General features: G+C 35.7%; 1 protein-coding gene and 1 pseudogene across 1 annotated transcript; one reads left to right on the top strand and one right to left on the bottom strand.

Moving 5' to 3' along the window:
* The first annotated feature begins 7,705 nt into the window (after positions 1–7,705).
* On the top strand, positions 7,706–8,626 carry LOC103726001 (olfactory receptor 5AC1-like). The gene has a single exon (XM_008823376.1). It carries the CDS (start codon positions 7,706–7,708, stop codon positions 8,624–8,626), a length of 921 nt encoding a protein of 306 aa, XP_008821598.1.
* A 1,935-nt stretch (positions 8,627–10,561) lies between these two features.
* Positions 10,562–13,236, bottom strand: LOC103725999 (annotated as a pseudogene).
* Between the last annotated feature and the right edge of the window lie 4,815 nt (positions 13,237–18,051).

The following is an 18,051-nucleotide window of genomic DNA, read 5'->3' as shown; positions in this document are numbered from 1 at the left end:
TATAAAAAGTTATTTAGACAATTATTTTTCATTGATGATTTTGTTCCTAACCAGAAAGTGCTGCTCAGATTTAAGGCTTCAAATCTTGGTCTCCAATACTGTAGTGCTCATCTGTAGCCAAGGGAGACAACCAGCTATTCTAAAATGATGGGCAAATTTGTTTTTTCCCCTATCTAGAAGCCTTTGAGAGGGAACTGACACTGATTCTAACCACTCCAACAGCTATCAAAATACCTGAAAGCAAATCCTGAATCCATCACTCTACAGTCCAGCCTGGGAAGAAAAAAGAATAATGAGGAGGAACCCAATAGAGGGATGCTTTTGGAAGCCCTTGTCAAGAAATTCCAGTGGACTCTCATATGAACATTTGAAAATTGCCCTGTCCTGACTTTTTTCTAGTTCTTTGGATAGAACTTGTAATGCTAATTACTTTTGTCTTTACTTCTTCACATCTCCTATTCACAATTCAAGGACTTTCTTTTCCCTTTAGAGATAAGAGTTATGCAATTTGGGAGTCTTTTAGATAGACCCTCTGAAGGGGTACTCCAATTGCCTCACTGTGCACCCCTGTTCAGCATTGAAGAAGCCGGAGCAGTCTGCATCCCAATTCCCTATTGGCAATTTTGGTAGCCTTGTCAGAGGATGATGTGATAAGAATAGGAGGTAGGAATTCACTAGGCAGTTAGGGTTAAAGGACCCCAAAGAAAAGTAGCCCATTTCTTGGCTAAAACTCACAATGGCTTTGGGCCTCTTAGCAGCATACTCCATTCCAAAGGCCAAAAATGTTGAAAATATTTTGCAGCTTTTATCTAATCCTTAAAAGATTTTAGGGTTACCTCTTCAGAAGGGGGAATGTTAGAGTAGCCAAAAGCCCTATAAAAATAAATTAAAGAAGAAGAAAAAGTACACGAAGTTATCAGAAAAAAAGTGATGGGGACTTATGGGAGGAGTTGGAGTGGAGGGAGTGGGCATGCATTTTATCAAAACACCTTATATACATGTATGAAATTCTAAATAAGTTGTTTATTTTAAAAAGAAAGAGCCCTGCTCAGAAAGACTTTTCCTGTGCCTGTAAGTTCCAATGTATTCCCAACATTCTCCTCTATCTGTTATCATGAGAATAACATGTCATATATTTAGGTTTGTGGTGATATGTGTGGAGTGGAGGTTCGTGTATAGTAAGAAATAGAGATCTAATTTTATTCTTCTATGTGCCACTATCCAATTTTACCTGCACCATTTGTTGAACTATCTTTTTTACAGTGTGTAATTTTGGTCCTTTGTCAAAAATCAGATGACTAAATTTGTGGACAAAAATCTGGGTCCTTACTTCTATTCCATTAATCAATGTGTCCATTTTTGTGCCAGAGCCATGCTGTTTTTGTTACTATAGCTCTACAGTATAATTTTATGTCAGAGATGGTAATGCCCCCAGCAGTTCCAGGATGATTATTTTGTCTACCTGAGTTTTTTTGGGGGGGTCCATATAAAATTTGATATTACTTTTAATTTCCATGAAGAATTGTGTTTGAACTGGCATTTGAATGTGTCGATTACTTTTGTTACGGTGGACATTTTCACAATATTAATCCTACCTTTCCATGAGCTTAGAGGTCTATCTTTTGATATCTTCAATTATTTTCTACAAGTTCTTAAAGTATTTATTATACAAGTCCTTCACTTACATGGTTAGATTTATTCCAAGATATTTTATGGCTTTGAGGGCTTTTGTTAATGGAATCATTTTCCAGATTTCTTTCTTGGTATGTTTGTTGTTGGTATATAGGAGGCTACTGGTTTTTGGTTGTTAATTTTTTATCCTGATAATTTTCTGAGTATACTTATCAGCTCTAGGGGTTGTCTGCTGGAGTCTTTAGGGTCTATCATGTATAGAATCATATCATTTGCAAACAAATATACTTTAACTCCTGTGTTTCTATTTTGTATCTCCTTTATCTCATTGATAACCTGCTTCAAGTTGTTTCTGGAAAATGTGTCAAAAATTGCCTCCCTTTGGAATAACAAAAGTATTCTAAAATTTAAAAAAAGGAAATAATGTCTCCCAAATGAAAAGAGCCCAGGACAAGGTGGATACAGTGCTGAAATGTACCAAACCTTCAAAGAAGAACTAATACCAATCCTCCTCAAATAGTACTAAATACAACAGAAAATGAGAGAAAACTAGATAATAGTTTACTTTTCATAAATTTATGGATACTTACATTGTACCCTAATATGTTGTTAATTTGGGGGAAAGTTACATGAAATCCTGAGGACAAGGTATATACTTTGGTGTTTGGGCCAAATGTTCCAAAGACAATTATAAAGTCCATTTGATTATGGTATCATTTAACCCCAGGGTTTTTATATTTAATTTTTGCCTGGTTGACGTGCCTATTGATGACAGATGATATTGAAGTTACCCAGGATCAATGTGTGGGAGTCATTGATAGGTTTTAGAGCTAATAAAATTTCTTTTATTAGTCTTAATGCCCCTGGAGCATATACATTTAATGTTGTAATATATTCTTGGTGGGTTTTTTATTTTAATGAATATGAAGTGACATTCCCTGTCTCTTCTGACTAATTTTAGTTTGAAGTCGATTTTGTCAGATATTAGAATAGCCACACCTGCTTCTTTCTTAGTTCTGTTTGCTTGAAATATCTTTTTCCATACTTTTACCTCAAGATGGTGTCAATCATTGATGAGGTGTATTTCTTGGATGCAGCAAATTGATGGTTCCTGTTTTCTAATCATTGAGGATTTTTATTTACCAATATTTATTTTTTCCTGTTATGTAAGTGTTGTAGTGCTGTTTTATTAGACCTCTTTTGGTTGCCTCTTCTGGGATAATTTATTCTAAGTGCTCTCTTGAGGGTGTTTAATCTTCTCTTCAGACTGAAGTATTCCACTATTTGTAGAACTATTTAAGTGGTCATAAATTCCTCAAATCAGTTTTCATCATGGAAAGCTTTTCTTTTTCTCTTAATTACTACTGATATTTTTTCTGGATGTTATACTCTGGACTGGGGGAAGGATATTATAGTGCCTTCAGTTTATAGGTGGGGTGGATGGAGGTCTGTACCTGGATTCTAGGTCTCAGAATCCCTAGTGATCTCTACACCAGGCAGCGGGCAGGGTGATAGGTAGAGGGAGACAGGTCCTTAGTGTTGTATTTGGGCTAAGGAAGGTTTCTAGAGATTCCCACCTGAGGCTAAGCAGGTAGTCAAGAATCTGGTCCTGGCAGCTGTGGTGGGAGAGTTCTCTGTCCAGGCTTGGGGCAAGGCTCTGGGTCTTGTTAACTACCTGTGGGCCTGGGTTTTATAGGAGCCATACACGTTGTTCTTATGGCTACAGATAGGGAGAATTCTCTATCTGGGCCCAGGGTAAGGATCTGGGTCTGTGTATATAACTGGGATCTGGGGTTTGGGTTCACAAGAAACCACCCAGATGTTCCTGCTGTGGCATGAAAGTGGAGGCAGGCTCTGGGTGATGGCAAGGGACAGTGTATTTGGGCCACATAGGCAACTGGAGAGTCTGTGCTGGTGAGGTGGCTGGGCTCTGGGGAATTCCAAAGGGAGGAAGAGTGCAAGATCCCTGGCAAGTGGTGGGGCTTTGGGCTGTTTATAGTTTTTTGATGAGAATTATTATATATCCAAGAAGGAAACATGTTTTTCCAATACTGACATATGAATATATGTATATATCATATATTATTGTTAAAAAATATATGCAAAAGGTATACAATAAGATACTTTTATTTTAAACAGTATATACTAATATTTTACATCCAAATGTCAGTGTTTACTCATTTACATTTGCATAAATGGTATGTATATGAAAATTCTATCTGAATTCACCAATGAATAGTGAGATTACAGCAATTTGTTTTCTTTGTAGTTCTACACAGAATAATTTCTTAATGTTTGATCAGAATGAACCACATAAATTATTGATTTCATATGTGAGAAATGGTTGCATAATAGCACTTTCGTATAATGCAGTTAAACCTATGATCCATTGTGGAAGCATGTGATACAACCTACTTCCCTACACTGGAAGTTGATTCTCAGAATGCTGGTTTAAAGTAGAATATATTATGAGTACATTTGATAGTTATCAGAAACACGAGCAGGTACATATTCACATAAAATGAATTGAAATGATTTTCCTGTTCAGTTCAGCATATTTGTTTCTCAGTGTCAGATTTAAATTGTAAATCAGTTACATCATCTGAAAAATCTCAGTGGAATAACTTCATTTTACTCATCTCTTATAGGTAAAGCTCTGGGTTTTGAAAGCAAGGAAGCATGTAAGACCAGTTACACTAGGTTTGCTAGTAATGGTTTGCTGATTAGTGAACAATGCCCAGAAGATTGGCTTTATCCAACTGGGAGTTTTGGATAGTAATGAGGGAGTGTTAGTATTGAATTTACACGCAGAGCTGAAGATGGAAAGAAATAAATATAATTCCCTCCAAACAGCTTTTCTTAGAGACAATTCACAAGGAAAGAATTGTTAGTGATACCCTTGTTCCTGCACCTTAAATGTTCTTCATGAAGATTTAAGTTTTATGTATCCATGCCTGCAAACATTTTTATAGGAGTTGGGTGAGAAAACTATTTTGTTTTACTGTCATTTTTTAAAGTTAAATAATTTCAATACAAAAAGTTTCTTGTAAATATACATGGAATTACCTTTTTTAGGAGAATTATTTAACAAACAGAACATAAAGCAAGTCTGACTAGAAAAGCTAAATATAACATTGTCCACTTTCTCTAAATTCCTATGGACTGATAGGTATGTGTGTGTGGACCAAAGTTTTGAACTCAATTGTGTGAATTTTCCAGAGTCTATATGGTTGAGCCCTGTGCTATGCTTTTGTTTTAATAGGTCTATGCTACTAATAATAGCAAAAAAATCATAATTATACGCTATTTGAGGGAACATATCTTAGAAAACCGAGCATATTGTTGTGAACCTTAAAAAGAGACACATGCACCAACATCTCAGTGTTACTAGCAAAAACAATGAGTCTTTCTGTAAGAAACAGTATATTTTAAAATGAAATAGAGATCTTTTTTGAAGGTTAAAAACTCATTCACTTTTATGTCTTACAGGGTTTATACTGAGGTCAGTATTGTATAACTGTATCAATTCAACTGTGAACCTAAAAATTTATAGCCACTTTTGAAAGAGATGTATCTTTGCTCTGGAACTTGGTACTGAGTATGTTAAAGCTGTAATGAAATACTTCCTCTAAAAAATAAAATAAAAATAAGTATCATAAACTTGTTTCTGCATAGTATTAATTCAGAGTAGAATTGGGAGTCACAGGTTCTGAAATTTTGAGTTACACATACTTTATTAAAATAGTATGATAGAACAAAACTTTTGAATATTTGATTAAAATATTCTTTCTGACTTTTACTCTGGAAATTGTCCAGAATAGGGCATAACTTCCAGTGACAGAATATCATAGTGTACGTGACTTCCTAAGTAGTCTATGGCTGCTTCCTCACCTGGTCTTTAGTTTTGTGGTATTATTGAAAATATGAAAAAAAGAAAGAGTTCATAACACTGGAAGCATGAGTTTCATCATCGCAGGCTTGGCAGATACAAAATGAAGATCATTTTATGGTTTTTGAAGTGTGATAGTAGAACAACTTCTCTGTTAACTTTTTTAATGTCTAAAAAAATCTTCAAATTTTCTTTTTCCTATGCCCAACAAAGATGGAGGAAAACGTATTTCAGAGAAGTTTCACTATTTAAGCAAAACGACTAACACTAGGCCCTTTTTACATAATTTTTTAAATTTTCTCCACCTTTTTCCAGCTTTAAGATTATTTTGACATACGTTATTTTTCCACAAACTGTATTTACATTTGGTTTTCTTTTTTCCAATACAAAGCAGTTGTGTTGAAAAAAATTAGTTTCTTGAAATTACAGATTGGGGCACGGGGCTATTAATAATTCTGGAATTGGTGACTAAACTAAATTCTCAAATGTATGTTGATAGCAAACCCATTTGACTGACCTTGTCATAAGATCTACTCCTGCTCTTCAGTCATTAGACACTCAAGGCTGCTGTTTCAATGGTAGATGGCCAGTGAAGGGATATGAATACATAGACCACAGTGTGCATAATTATGCATCTTTTGTCAGTATAGATATATATTATCATGGTGCTGACTAGATTTGTTCCTTCCCTGGATTTTTATGGGATCTGTCTGCATTTCCTTCATTTGCTGTATTTGTGGACACATGCTGAGATTTGAGTCCTATGTCTTCCCTATTTTATCTATAGTTATTACCAATCAATTTGTTTCCCCTTTCCCCCCCTTTAGTTTTCTATATTAAATTAAAAGTTTTAATACTTTACTTAAATTCAAATATTGAAAAATCCTGACCATTCTATCTGCTGTTATCTTCTTTTGTGTTACTGTATCCCAACTCCACTTTGATAATTTCACTCATGAAATCAAGAAGATCTTAGTGGTATTTCACACATTTTGTTGAGGAAAAACACAAAGGTTTAAAAGAAATCTGAGAGGGTTTTTATGAACATATAATCAGGTAACATAATGGTAACTGAAATAAAATAGCACAAATAGGATTTTAAGTTACCATTTTATTATTTGTCAATGTGTTTGTATGAAAGAATTATACATATAATTAATACCAAAGACAGTTCATTTCTGTGCTATATAAAATATTTGAAAGATATTAAATGAAAGTATAAAGTGTATCATTTGCGAGTGGAAGGGTACAAGAGGTGGGAGAGAAATGGGAGAAGCACTGTGGTTGTATGTTCAAATATATTATATACTTGAATAAAAATATTGTTAGGCAAACCACCATTATATAATGAAATGATTATCATAAAATACATTAATAATTTCATGGGAAGTAGAAAAGGGTGCTTTTCCAAATTTATCTCTAAAAATATTTTAATATGGAATGTAATATATATTTTGTTATAAAATCTCTGTATGCTATATCTGTCATATATATGTATGTCATTTACAGGAATTGAGACTAACTTGCAGAAGGCTAACTTGGTGTCTCTGACATCCTCCGTGCTGGATAGCTTTAGTGTCAACTTGACACACCTGTGTTGAGGGAGCCTCAGTTGGGGAATTGTGTTCATTGGACTGGCCTGTGGCCATGTCCATGTGGCACCTTCTTGATTGTTGAGTGATGTGGGAGGGACCAGCCCACTGTGGGTGGTGCCTGCGTTGCATAAGAAAGCAGGCTGAGCAGGGGTCAGGAGAGCAAGCCAGTAAGTAGCATTCCTCCATGGCCTGTGCTCCAGCTCCTGCTTCCAGATTCCTGCCCTGAGTTCCTACCTTGGGCTCCCTGATGAACTGTGACCTGGGATACATAAGCTGAATAAACCCTTTCTTCCCCAAGTTGGAAGTGGTCAGCGTGTTTCATCACAGCAATGGAGAAACAAACTAGGACATCCTCATGTGCCTCTCTGTTAATGAATTGTTAAAAAATTACACATCAAAATTCTTTATGAACTATTTCCTATTTCTACTTTAAAAAGCAAAAAAAAAAAAAATGCAACCATATCTTTTGATTAAAGAAAATATGAAGGATAGGGAAATGAGAACATAATCTGACATCATTGTCCATTGGTCTTGACTATATTTTCTTTACCTTTTTTTCTCTTTGTAGGGAGCAGTCTGAGAGGCTGTGATGGAAGGGAATCACACCCTAGTGACTGAGTTTTTTCTCAAAGGAATAACAGATCGTCCAGATCTGCAAGTACCCCTGTTCCTGGTGTTCTTCTTGATTTATGTCACTACCATGGTGGGAAACCTTGGGTTAATCTTTCTCATCTGGAAGGATCCCAACCTTCACACCCCCATGTACCTGTTCCTTGGACATTTAGCTTTTGCTGATGCATGTATTTCATCCTCTGTCACCCCAAAAACGCTTATGAAATTTTTAAATAAGAATGACATGATAGTTCAGGGGGAGTGTTTTGCTCAATATTATTTTTTTTGTTATGGTGCAACCACAGAAATTTTCTTACTAGTAGCAATGGCCTATGACCGCTATGTGGCTATATGCAACCCTTTGCTATATCTAGTGGTGATGTCCAATAGACTCTGTATTTTGTTACTAAGTGTTTCATATTTAATTGGTTTTCTAAACCCTATAATTCATGTAGGGTTATTATTTAGGTTAACCTTCTGTAGGTCCAATATAATCGATCATTTTTACTGTGAAATCTTGCCACTCTATACAATTTCCTGCACTGATCCATCTCTTAATGCACTGGTGGTGTTTATTTGTGCTTCTTCTATACAAATTAGTACTTCTGTTACTATTGTTGTCTCTTATGCCAGAATCCTATTTGCTGTCATGAAAATTAAGTCTTCGAAGAGCAGAAGGAAAGCCTTCTTCACCTGCAGTGCCCATCTTTTCTCTGTCTCTTTGTTCTATGGCACTCTGCTCTTCATGTATGTGAGCCATGGCTCTGGACCAGGGAAACAGCAGAACAAGTTGTATTCACTCTTCTATACCATTGTAATTCCTCTGCTAAATCCCTTTATTTATAGTTTAAGAAACCAGGAAGTTTTAGGTGCTCTGAGGAAACTCATAAAATTATAACAATTTTTTTGAAAATTTCAAGATACTTTCTTTTTTATTTTTCTCTCTTTCATATGGTTCGTAACATTTGCCCTGTATTTTGCACGTAGTAGAAGTTTTGTATAATGTTAAATACATATACATATGGGAATAAAGATATAGACTACAAAGTCCTGTCTTGATAATATCATTATTAGAACAATTAATGAGTATCTTAAGAGTAGATGTTGGTCATTGTGTTTAACTTTACATTCATTGTAAAAATAATTTCATCAAATTATTTCTTTATTAGAATAAGTTCTTGTTTTCCAATACATATATTTTCTTCTGTATGAAATACATAAAAATTGAGTAAAAGTTTCCAAAAACTGTGCATAATTTTATGACCAACAAATAGGTAAATAATTATTATGCCAAATGTGACAAGGAATATAATCTTAGGAACTAAAAATATTGTTTTTTAAAAAAAATTATTGTTTTCATTTTGTGTGTATGTGTGTGAGTGAGTGTATTGCCTGCATGTATGTAAGTACACCTGCACTTGCAGTGCCCACAGAGTTCATAAAAGAGTGTCTGATTCCCTGAAACTGGAGTTACGCATGGCTGTGAGTTGTCATGTGGGTACTGAGATTCGAACCTGGGTTGTCTGTAAAAGCAGCCAATCCTGTTAATCTCTGAACCATCTCTCCAGCCCCAAATTGAATAGTTCTTGACATTAAGGAGTAGATCTGAGCTAAATATTTCTGTTATATTAATTGAAAGTTCATAAAGTTTGAGAATTAAAAAACTAATAAGTTTTATGGGGCATAAAAAGAAAAAATTTTGAAATCTTATAAAACTTCTATCTTTTGTAGCATATGATTAATTACTACATTTAAATGTAACTGTTTAGAAGCTCTTTCCATGTCTTTATATATCATCTCTTCTGTGTAATCTGTTATTTTTCCTCCTCATTAAAATAAATGTATTAAAAGAAATTGTGGTCTTTACTTTGTATAAACTATGAAAACAATTTAAACTAGTTTCTATGAAAAATATGTTAGATGTCAAAATTATGATAATTATTTCAACTGAATTTGTCAGATTATCACTGAGACATTAAAGTAGTGCTTCATGAGGCTTTTACCATCTAAATTTTTAGATTTTAGATGTGATTACAGAGAACAGAATTATGTATCACATATGCAGAGCTCAGGGAAAAAACTCAAATGCCTTAAAATTTTGTTTTTATTTAATAAAATGACATAATTTTGATTACAAACAGGTTTCAAAAACAAAAGAAAACATGCATCTGTCTAGCTATTAACTATTTTCAAATTACCATCAGCCCTCATGCTATAAATCGGTAAGATTTCATTAGAAAAATACATAGTTAACTCACTAAGACATAACTGAACTACCATTCATACAAAAGCAAAAAGTACTAAATTTCTCTTGTTTGCAGTTTGATAGATTAATTTTATTTGCCTAAAGTAATAAGAGCATTTCAAGCCAGTTTCATTATGTATTTGATGTCCTCCATTAAACAATCTACTAACTTCTTAATGAAAAGTTATTAGCAAGTTTAAATAAAAATGTAAAAATTAAGCACTTGTTTTAAATCCATTAGGTATTAAATGTATTTAAGAAGCTAATTAGGACAGATGCTGTAACTTCATTAGAACACCACTGCTAATGATTTTTTTTCTGACTAAAACATTAGTGTTATCTATTTGGCTAGTAGTGTTAGCAATTTCTCTACAATATTTAAAAAAGGTAAATTGTAAGCAAAAATGTACTATAGATTCAATAGAAACCACCTTTTTTTCTTGAAAATTTCAGCACTATTTAAAAGACTAATTTTTCTCTGCATTAGTTATAATGAAACTTCCCATCTATTAACAGGAATTTTTAAAAACCTGCAAACATTATAAACAGATTTATATTAAATGTTGCAAACATAATTAATCCAAATTGTTAACAGCCAACAGCAGAAATTATGAATGTATGATCTGGAATATTACTTATCATTGTGTTTGAGATAAGGCTTACTTCTACCATACATTTCTGAGAGAACAGTGACTCAGGTGATGGTTCCATTGCCAGACTCAGGGAAGCAAGTGTGTCCATGATGTTTGCACATAGCATCTGTACAGCCTTAATTGGAGTCTTGAGTAATACAAGCACTCATGAAAGCAACAATCATAACTACTACATTGAAAGCAAGCTGGAACAGAAGGCATTTTGAGATGCTTTCATAGACATTTCGTCCTCACAAAATAGTTTTAACAATGCTTATGAAGTTGTCATGTGTGAGAACATTATCTGATGTTAGAGTGTCAATGAACATTGCTGGACCTAATGTGACCGGTAGTGTTCTTCAGTGCTTGGCCATCATTTGTACCATCACCAGTTACAGCTACAACTTGCTGTTGCTCTGAGATAGTGCTGTCAATTATACCTTAACCAGTGTATGTCTGTCAGTCAGTAGGAGATGATTTGGATAGTACTCAAAGCTTCAGTCAAAACTTTTCTATCCAGTCATGTTCAATCTCTCCTTTTTCATACCATATTCTTCATTAAAATCTTTACCTTCTGAGCAAAGGAACTCTTTCCTAGGGTGTAAAAGATCACATTTGGTAGGAACAAATGTTAACATTCTCACCAGTTAACCACCCGGCTGTTATTTAGCCCACTGACATTTTTTTACTGCTTCTGGTACTTTCAGTCTCACAGGATCTTCAGTCCCCACAACAACAATGCATGTAAGGGGGGCGGGAGGTATCATTTTCATTACCCCACTTTGTTTCTTGTTCTCATGATGGAAGACTCTTGAATGCAAGTCATATGGTTCTCAGTCCATCTGATGCCATTATTTCAAGCACAGTTTTTACAATATTCTCAGGGCCACTTGGTCTGAATACTTTTTCCTCACCCTTAGCACTTAAGATTTTGAAACAATTTTCCAAAAATATCTCATATGCAACCTTGCTGAAGATCTGGTAACTTCCATCTGAATTTTTCAAAATAGCACTCCTGGATTTTCTAAGAGACATGAAGGTATCGACTCTGTACAGTGCTTTTTCTGGCATTTCATTTCTAGCATCCTGATAATCCCACTTTACATCTAAAAGAAGTCCCAACAAAGCACATTCAGTTTTATTATGAACATAATGTGGTAATATGCTCTTTTTCTCTGGTGACAATCATTTGGATGTACAAGCACAATTCACAGTAATTCCTGTTGCTAAATAGAACAAAATATTTGATGGAATAACTTCTGGTTCAGGAAACTTTTATAATTTTTCCTGTAAACTTCATCAGCTGTCATTCTGCTCACTGTTAGGGTTCCTGTTTTAGCTCAACAAATAGCTGCAGTAGTTTTCATTTCACAAGAATTCAGATGTCTTGTTAAGTTACTATCTTTCGTTGGTTATTTTGTTTTGTTTTGTTTTGTTTTTGTCTAGCGAGCCACTGAGCTCAGGGTTTCAAGTGGAAGACCTTCTGGAACCACAGCCACTAAAACCATGAGTCAAATAATGAATAACTTCACAAAATATTCTATATAAATGTGCATTCAGCAATCTACGGTGCCTTCTAGACTCAGAAAGTATTGATTACAAAACACTAGAATGATAACTATGATAGCAGATATCAGTAGTCCTGCTTTGCCAGTCTGAACAGTTTCTAAAGTTTCTTTTTTAAAGCAGATTTTTCCCTATTTTGGCAAATTTGTTGTTTTTTGATTACCTTTTCCCCCTTCTTTATTTTTTTAAATTGCTTTTGATTTATTAATTTTTTATCTTATGTGTATGAGCATTTCCCCACATGAATGTAAGTATATCCATGTTATACAACATCTGCAAAGGGTAGACGGCATTGGATTACCTGGTACTGGAGTTACAGATGGTTATTTGCTGCCATGTGCATGCTGGGAAACAAACCTGGGTTGTTTACAATAGCAGCCAGTGATCTGAACTGCTGAGCCTTTTCTCCAGGCCTGCTCATTCTTCACTCTTTACAGGATGCTTTTACATGGCTGTACCTTCCTGGTCTTTTTCTTTGTTGTGATTTTCAATAGCTTCATCTTGTTTCTTATTTTCTTTCTCTTTTTCCTTCTCATATTTCTGTGCTTCTTCTTCATGTCCAGCTCCAAGTAAGGCAATGATAATTCTAGTCTGAGAGTTCACATTCATAGCTGGAACTACCATTCTTCCTCTTAATCTGATGAGATTCACCAGCCAATGAACTTTTATCAGTTTTAAGGGTATTGTCTTGAATAAGTATTCCTTCAACTGGAAGATCACCATATTTTACTTGGACAATATCTCCAACAGTGGTGTCAACTACAGTTATCTGAATACCTAACCACCCCTGATGATGTTCCTGTTAAGTTCAACATAGCAAACTTCTGAACGGTTCTCCTTACTCAAGCCAATGAAAGCTGTCACTAATTCCATGCACACCAATAAGAGGACGGAAGCTCCTTCAGTCTACTCAGTCCCATGTTCACCTTCTTTTTCCCAACAAAAACTTATCTACAAGGTGAATTGTCCTGTTCTGGAGGCTGATAGAAAAAAAGGTCCAATGATAATGACTGCCCTTCCTAATATAATTAAAATGACATCTTGTACTTCCCATACTATCTGAAGAAAGTTTTTTTGGATTTTTAGGGGGTATCGTTATTTCCAAACATTGCTGCCTTTCTTTTTTAAATCTGTAGGTTTTCCAGTTAAGCATTTGTTGGAAGATGTTTTCAATGTGGTGGAAATTTCACAGACATGTCCATAGTTTTCTTGTGTGGACCTGAGCCCCATGGGATCCTGCAGCTCTGGGAGCATGATTCTAAAGTCTATGAGCTTCTTGCAGTGTTTCTCACACCGTGTATGCAACTGAATTGTTTATTAAATCACTCATTAAAAGTATAATTTATGAGGAGGAAGATGTTTTTCCAGAAGAATGAAATTTTCACTTGATGTATTTCCAAGATGGAAATCTTTTCATCATGAAAATCTTTCTTAAATTGTATGACTTTGTAAAGTACCGTCAGCAGCAAAAATCCCAGAGACATGCCTTAGCCTTTAGCTCATGACTTCTTTCTTCCTATCAATCATGAGATGCATAAATTTAGGCTTGAACTCTTATATCATCTTTAATTCTACTCTCTCCCATTTCAGTCAGTTCCTGAGTCTACTTAATCCTCCCTTTACTAGGGTTCCTGCATCCAGTCTTTGTGCATTTGCTGTGCCCTCCTCTGTCCTGTTCTGGTCTGATGCTCCACTCCTTTCTGCTCCACCACTCCACATTTTTTGCTCTATGTTGGAGACAGAGCTGTGATGCCCTGTTTCAGCCACTGGCAGGGATGCTGCCTTGGTTTGGCTTAGTCATGTGACTTGTGGTAATCAAGCCTATCTGCCTTTGCTTCCCCCTTCCCCTTCGTGCCTTGAATTTCTCCTATAAAATTTCTTTTAGTTTCTTGATTGCTATTGTTGCATACCAAGTTCCCAATACACAGATATTAACTGAATATAAAATTTTCTGGAATTACCCTTATATCTGGGTATGAAATAATTTCCCTATCTATAGTAGACATGCTTCTGTCAGGCTATTCAATAAGTATGCACATTTGGTTCATCTTTATTAAATATGGTCCTTCACTATGTAAATTAAATTAAAATATATTAATAGAGGCATAACATAGAATACATCTCCCTATGCTTTATTTTAAATTGAAGCAACAGTCTGTTGAGTCCCTTATCCTACAGCACATGGTGGAGCAGACTGGCTTCAGATGTGTTTGAGGCTTTTTCCTCAGCAACTGCACTGTCCATTTTGCAGGAAGGGTTTCAGTTCAAGCATATCATTTCTTGTGAGTGAAGACTGAAAATTTTAATTTCTGCCTTTCACCATCAAGACAGGATAGCCTTAAAGAATATCTTTGGAATTTATTTTTGTCCTACTTTTGTATATCTTACACTAGATCTGGGTGAATGAGTTGTCTTTCTGTCTAGGACTGCACTGACATACCCTTCCTAAGCTGTTAGAAGATGTGATAGTGTATTAATAATGGAAGATATCGACTTCTGCTGGTCCTGGCTGTGGGAATAATTTTTCTGGGAATGCCTAACTTTTCCCACCCTTATAACCATGTTAACCATATGCTTTGTGATAATCTGCAACTGTGTGTTCAATTTGTTTTCAAGCTATGTACTCAGTTTGTATAAATTTAACTGGATCATAAGAAAGTGATGTAATCAATCCTACTATGCCTTGGACTCCTTTTCTGATTAACTTTTACAACTTAACCGAAATACATAGCTTTAATATTGTACCATAGTCCCTATTTCTTTTTTTCTTGGCTCATTTATACAGCTTACTCAGAACAGTGTGTGCGTGCATGTGTGTGTGTGTGTGTGTGTGTGTGTGTGTGTAGCCATAGGCTATTTAATAAAATTCTCAGTGCCTGGCATGAGAAACCTCTTTTCAAGTTGCTGTTCATGGTAGTCAGCAAGTTTATCAAAACAGTATAGACTATATTGATTTTGGCTTCCTCCTACAGCTTTAAAGTAAGACTCTATTGTTGAAGATACCACATACTTCAGACACAGGGTTTGTAGAAACTGAGCTGGAATTGACTTGAAAGCCTCCTTCCTGAGGACTAGTGCTCATAGTATCAGAAAGTGCTATGCAAGCTGCCGGGGAAGAAAGTTAACCAGTCATGATTTCTAAAAATTACCACAATTACCAGCAAAATATTCCTAATTGGTGCAATAGTGGAGCTTTTATCTTGGAGATAATCAACAGCTGTATAATTGGACTTACAACCCACTCAGTAAAGGGAATTCATGCCTGGTATTGTAAACCTAGCCAACTACCAGTGGCTGGAGAGATCATAGGCCCTAAAAGAGAACGTACTACTGCCACTTTCCTAATTTAATGTAATTTCTGTATTCTGAATAATTATACTTATAACCAAAGATAAATGCAGCTCTCTCTTCATCAAAGAAGCTTGTTTTATCCAGACTGGTGTTATACACTTTTAATCCCAGCATTCAGGAGGCAGAAGTAGGTAGAACTCTGTGAGATCAAGATCCAGCCTGATTTCACTGGGGTTGCAAGTAGATGTTGTCTTGAAAAATAAGAAGAAAAATGGAGGAGGAGGAGGAGGAGGAGGAGGAGAAGGAGAAAGAAGCCCCTTAATATTTTATTGATTTTTATGCATTTGATGTAATAGATATTCAAAAAATTTAGACCCCCCCACTCCCGCCCCTTCTCTACCCTCACATAGCCTCCATACCAGATTTCATGCGTTCTATCATATATGTTAATTCCTATCCAATCAGCGATTTGTAATGATTTGTATGCAAGTTCATCACTGGAGTCTAGTCAGCCTACTTAGAGTCATTCCCTTAATGAAGCTCTACTGTCCCTCATGCCACAATAATATTACAAATGGTTCCTCAGCTTGGGTTGGGGCTTTCTGCCTATTTGGCCAATTCTATGCTGAGTTTTGTCTGATTGAGTCAGTATTGGTTTTGTGCATACAGACACCACAGACACCATTGTTGCAAGTTCCCAGAAGCCTGAAAGTCTGTTTCCTTATGTCCACGCACCAGCTGGCTTTTACAGTCTTTCTGTACCTTCTTCTGCAATGGTCACTGAGACATGTGTGGGTGAGCTTTAATATAGAAGTCCTATCCAGGGAATAATCTTTTTGCAACAGAAGGAGATGATTACAGAGATGCATAGCTGGTCAAAATTCAGAGAATAAATGACTAGGGATGCTTAGCCCCAATTGATACATCTACAATGAAACCCCTATAGCTATGGCTCAGGGAACAGCATGGGAAAAGGGGCAGAACTATTGTAAGAGCCAGAGGACCAGGATGCTTGCTACTAGATAGTGTCTTCTAGACATAACAGGGGAGCTGCACCCATGAAATCTCCACAATATGGTTGCCTAAACAAGACCTGCATGTATAATGACACCAGTTGACACACCAGCATAAATGGGAGAAATTACACAAGGTTCCACCACTAAATGAAAGCTACAGTCAATCCATGGCTGCTGTGGGAGGGAGAATCATTTTCTTTAGGGATGAGTTCCCTCATAGATTATCAAATCCCAAGTGGTCATACCTAAGCATATGTACATAGGAGCACCACAAAATGGACTCAGTTGGGTCTGTGTGTGTCTGTCTGTGTGTGTGTGTGTGTGTGTGTGTGTGTGTAAAACCATAATAATTAAAGAAGAGGTCACAAAATTCAGAAGGAGTAGGAAGAAGACTTGGGAAGATTTAGAGAGGGGAGAGGGAGGAGGGGAAATGATACAAATAGAATGGTCATGTGTGAAATTCTCATAAAACATTAAAGCTATATAGAAGCCTCCTGTTTAAGGAGAAGAAAAGGGTGTTCAGAGGAAAAAGAATGTATGAGGGGAGCTGAAGAAATGGCTCAGAGGTTAAAAGCACTGACTGCTCTTGCAGAGGACCCGAGCTCAATTTCCAGCACGCATATGGTGGCTAATAATCATCCTTAACTCCAGTTCCAGAAGATCTGATGCCCTCTTCTGACCTCCTCAGGCATTGCACAACACAGGTGCACTTACATGAATGCAGGCAATACATTCATACACATAAAATGAATAAAAGTAATAAAATTTAAAAAGGAAAAGAATGTAATAAGGATGGATATAATCACAATATGTTGTACAGAGGCATGAAATTGTCAAAATATATATATACAGTTAAAAAGGGATTTGGAGAGCATTGCAATGTAAGGTAAATAGTGTTTACCAAAAGCCAAGATCAAATGTCAAATGAAGAAAAGGAAAATCACTTTTATATTGAGAATTTAGAAAGGAATTCTTGCTGTTAGCATTACTATTGCTTTTAGGTTCTATCAAATACAGCTTGAGAAAACAAATACAGAAGTACTTAAAAGTAAAGGTATCACAACTACATACTGATCATGTAACCACATTTCAGAAAATCTTAGATAAGCAAGTAAAATGTTTTGAAATGAAAAAATTTAATTGAGTGAAAAGAAACCTACTACTTTATAGCTAACTAACAATGCATAGCTGAAAGTTATATAACAAGAAACACAGTGCAAGACAGGAGAAACTTTACTTTGAGTTGTTGGTCAGAGTAGTCCAAGAGACTCCCAAAATAACATGGGCTATTGCCGCAGCTCTTGATTATCTCCCAGAACTTGAAGGTAAGACCCAATTGCTGAAGACAGAAGAAAACCAATCAATAGTCCAACCCAGCCGTAAAGCCTAATAGACACAATGACCAGCATAGCAAACTATTTCTATTGGTGCAGTAATGGCTTTTTTATCTTGAGGGTAGTCAACAGCTATCTAATTGGGCTTAATGCAGAGGAAATGTATGTGTGGTACTGCAAATGCCAAATGCACACATATAGTACCATAAGGCAACATATAAATTTCTGGAAGACAAAAT

This window comes from Nannospalax galili, unplaced genomic scaffold (genome assembly GCF_000622305.1).
Source record: "Nannospalax galili isolate Female #2095 unplaced genomic scaffold, S.galili_v1.0 scaffold929, whole genome shotgun sequence".
Classification (NCBI taxonomy): Eukaryota; Metazoa; Chordata; class Mammalia; order Rodentia; family Spalacidae; genus Nannospalax; species Nannospalax galili.
This window is presented reverse-complemented; position numbering and strand designations above follow the sequence as displayed.

Coding starts and splice junctions, on each gene's coding strand:
- LOC103726001 (XM_008823376.1), top strand. CDS start 7,706: ATGGAAGGGAATCACACCCTAGTGACTGAGTTTTTTCTCAAAGGAATA.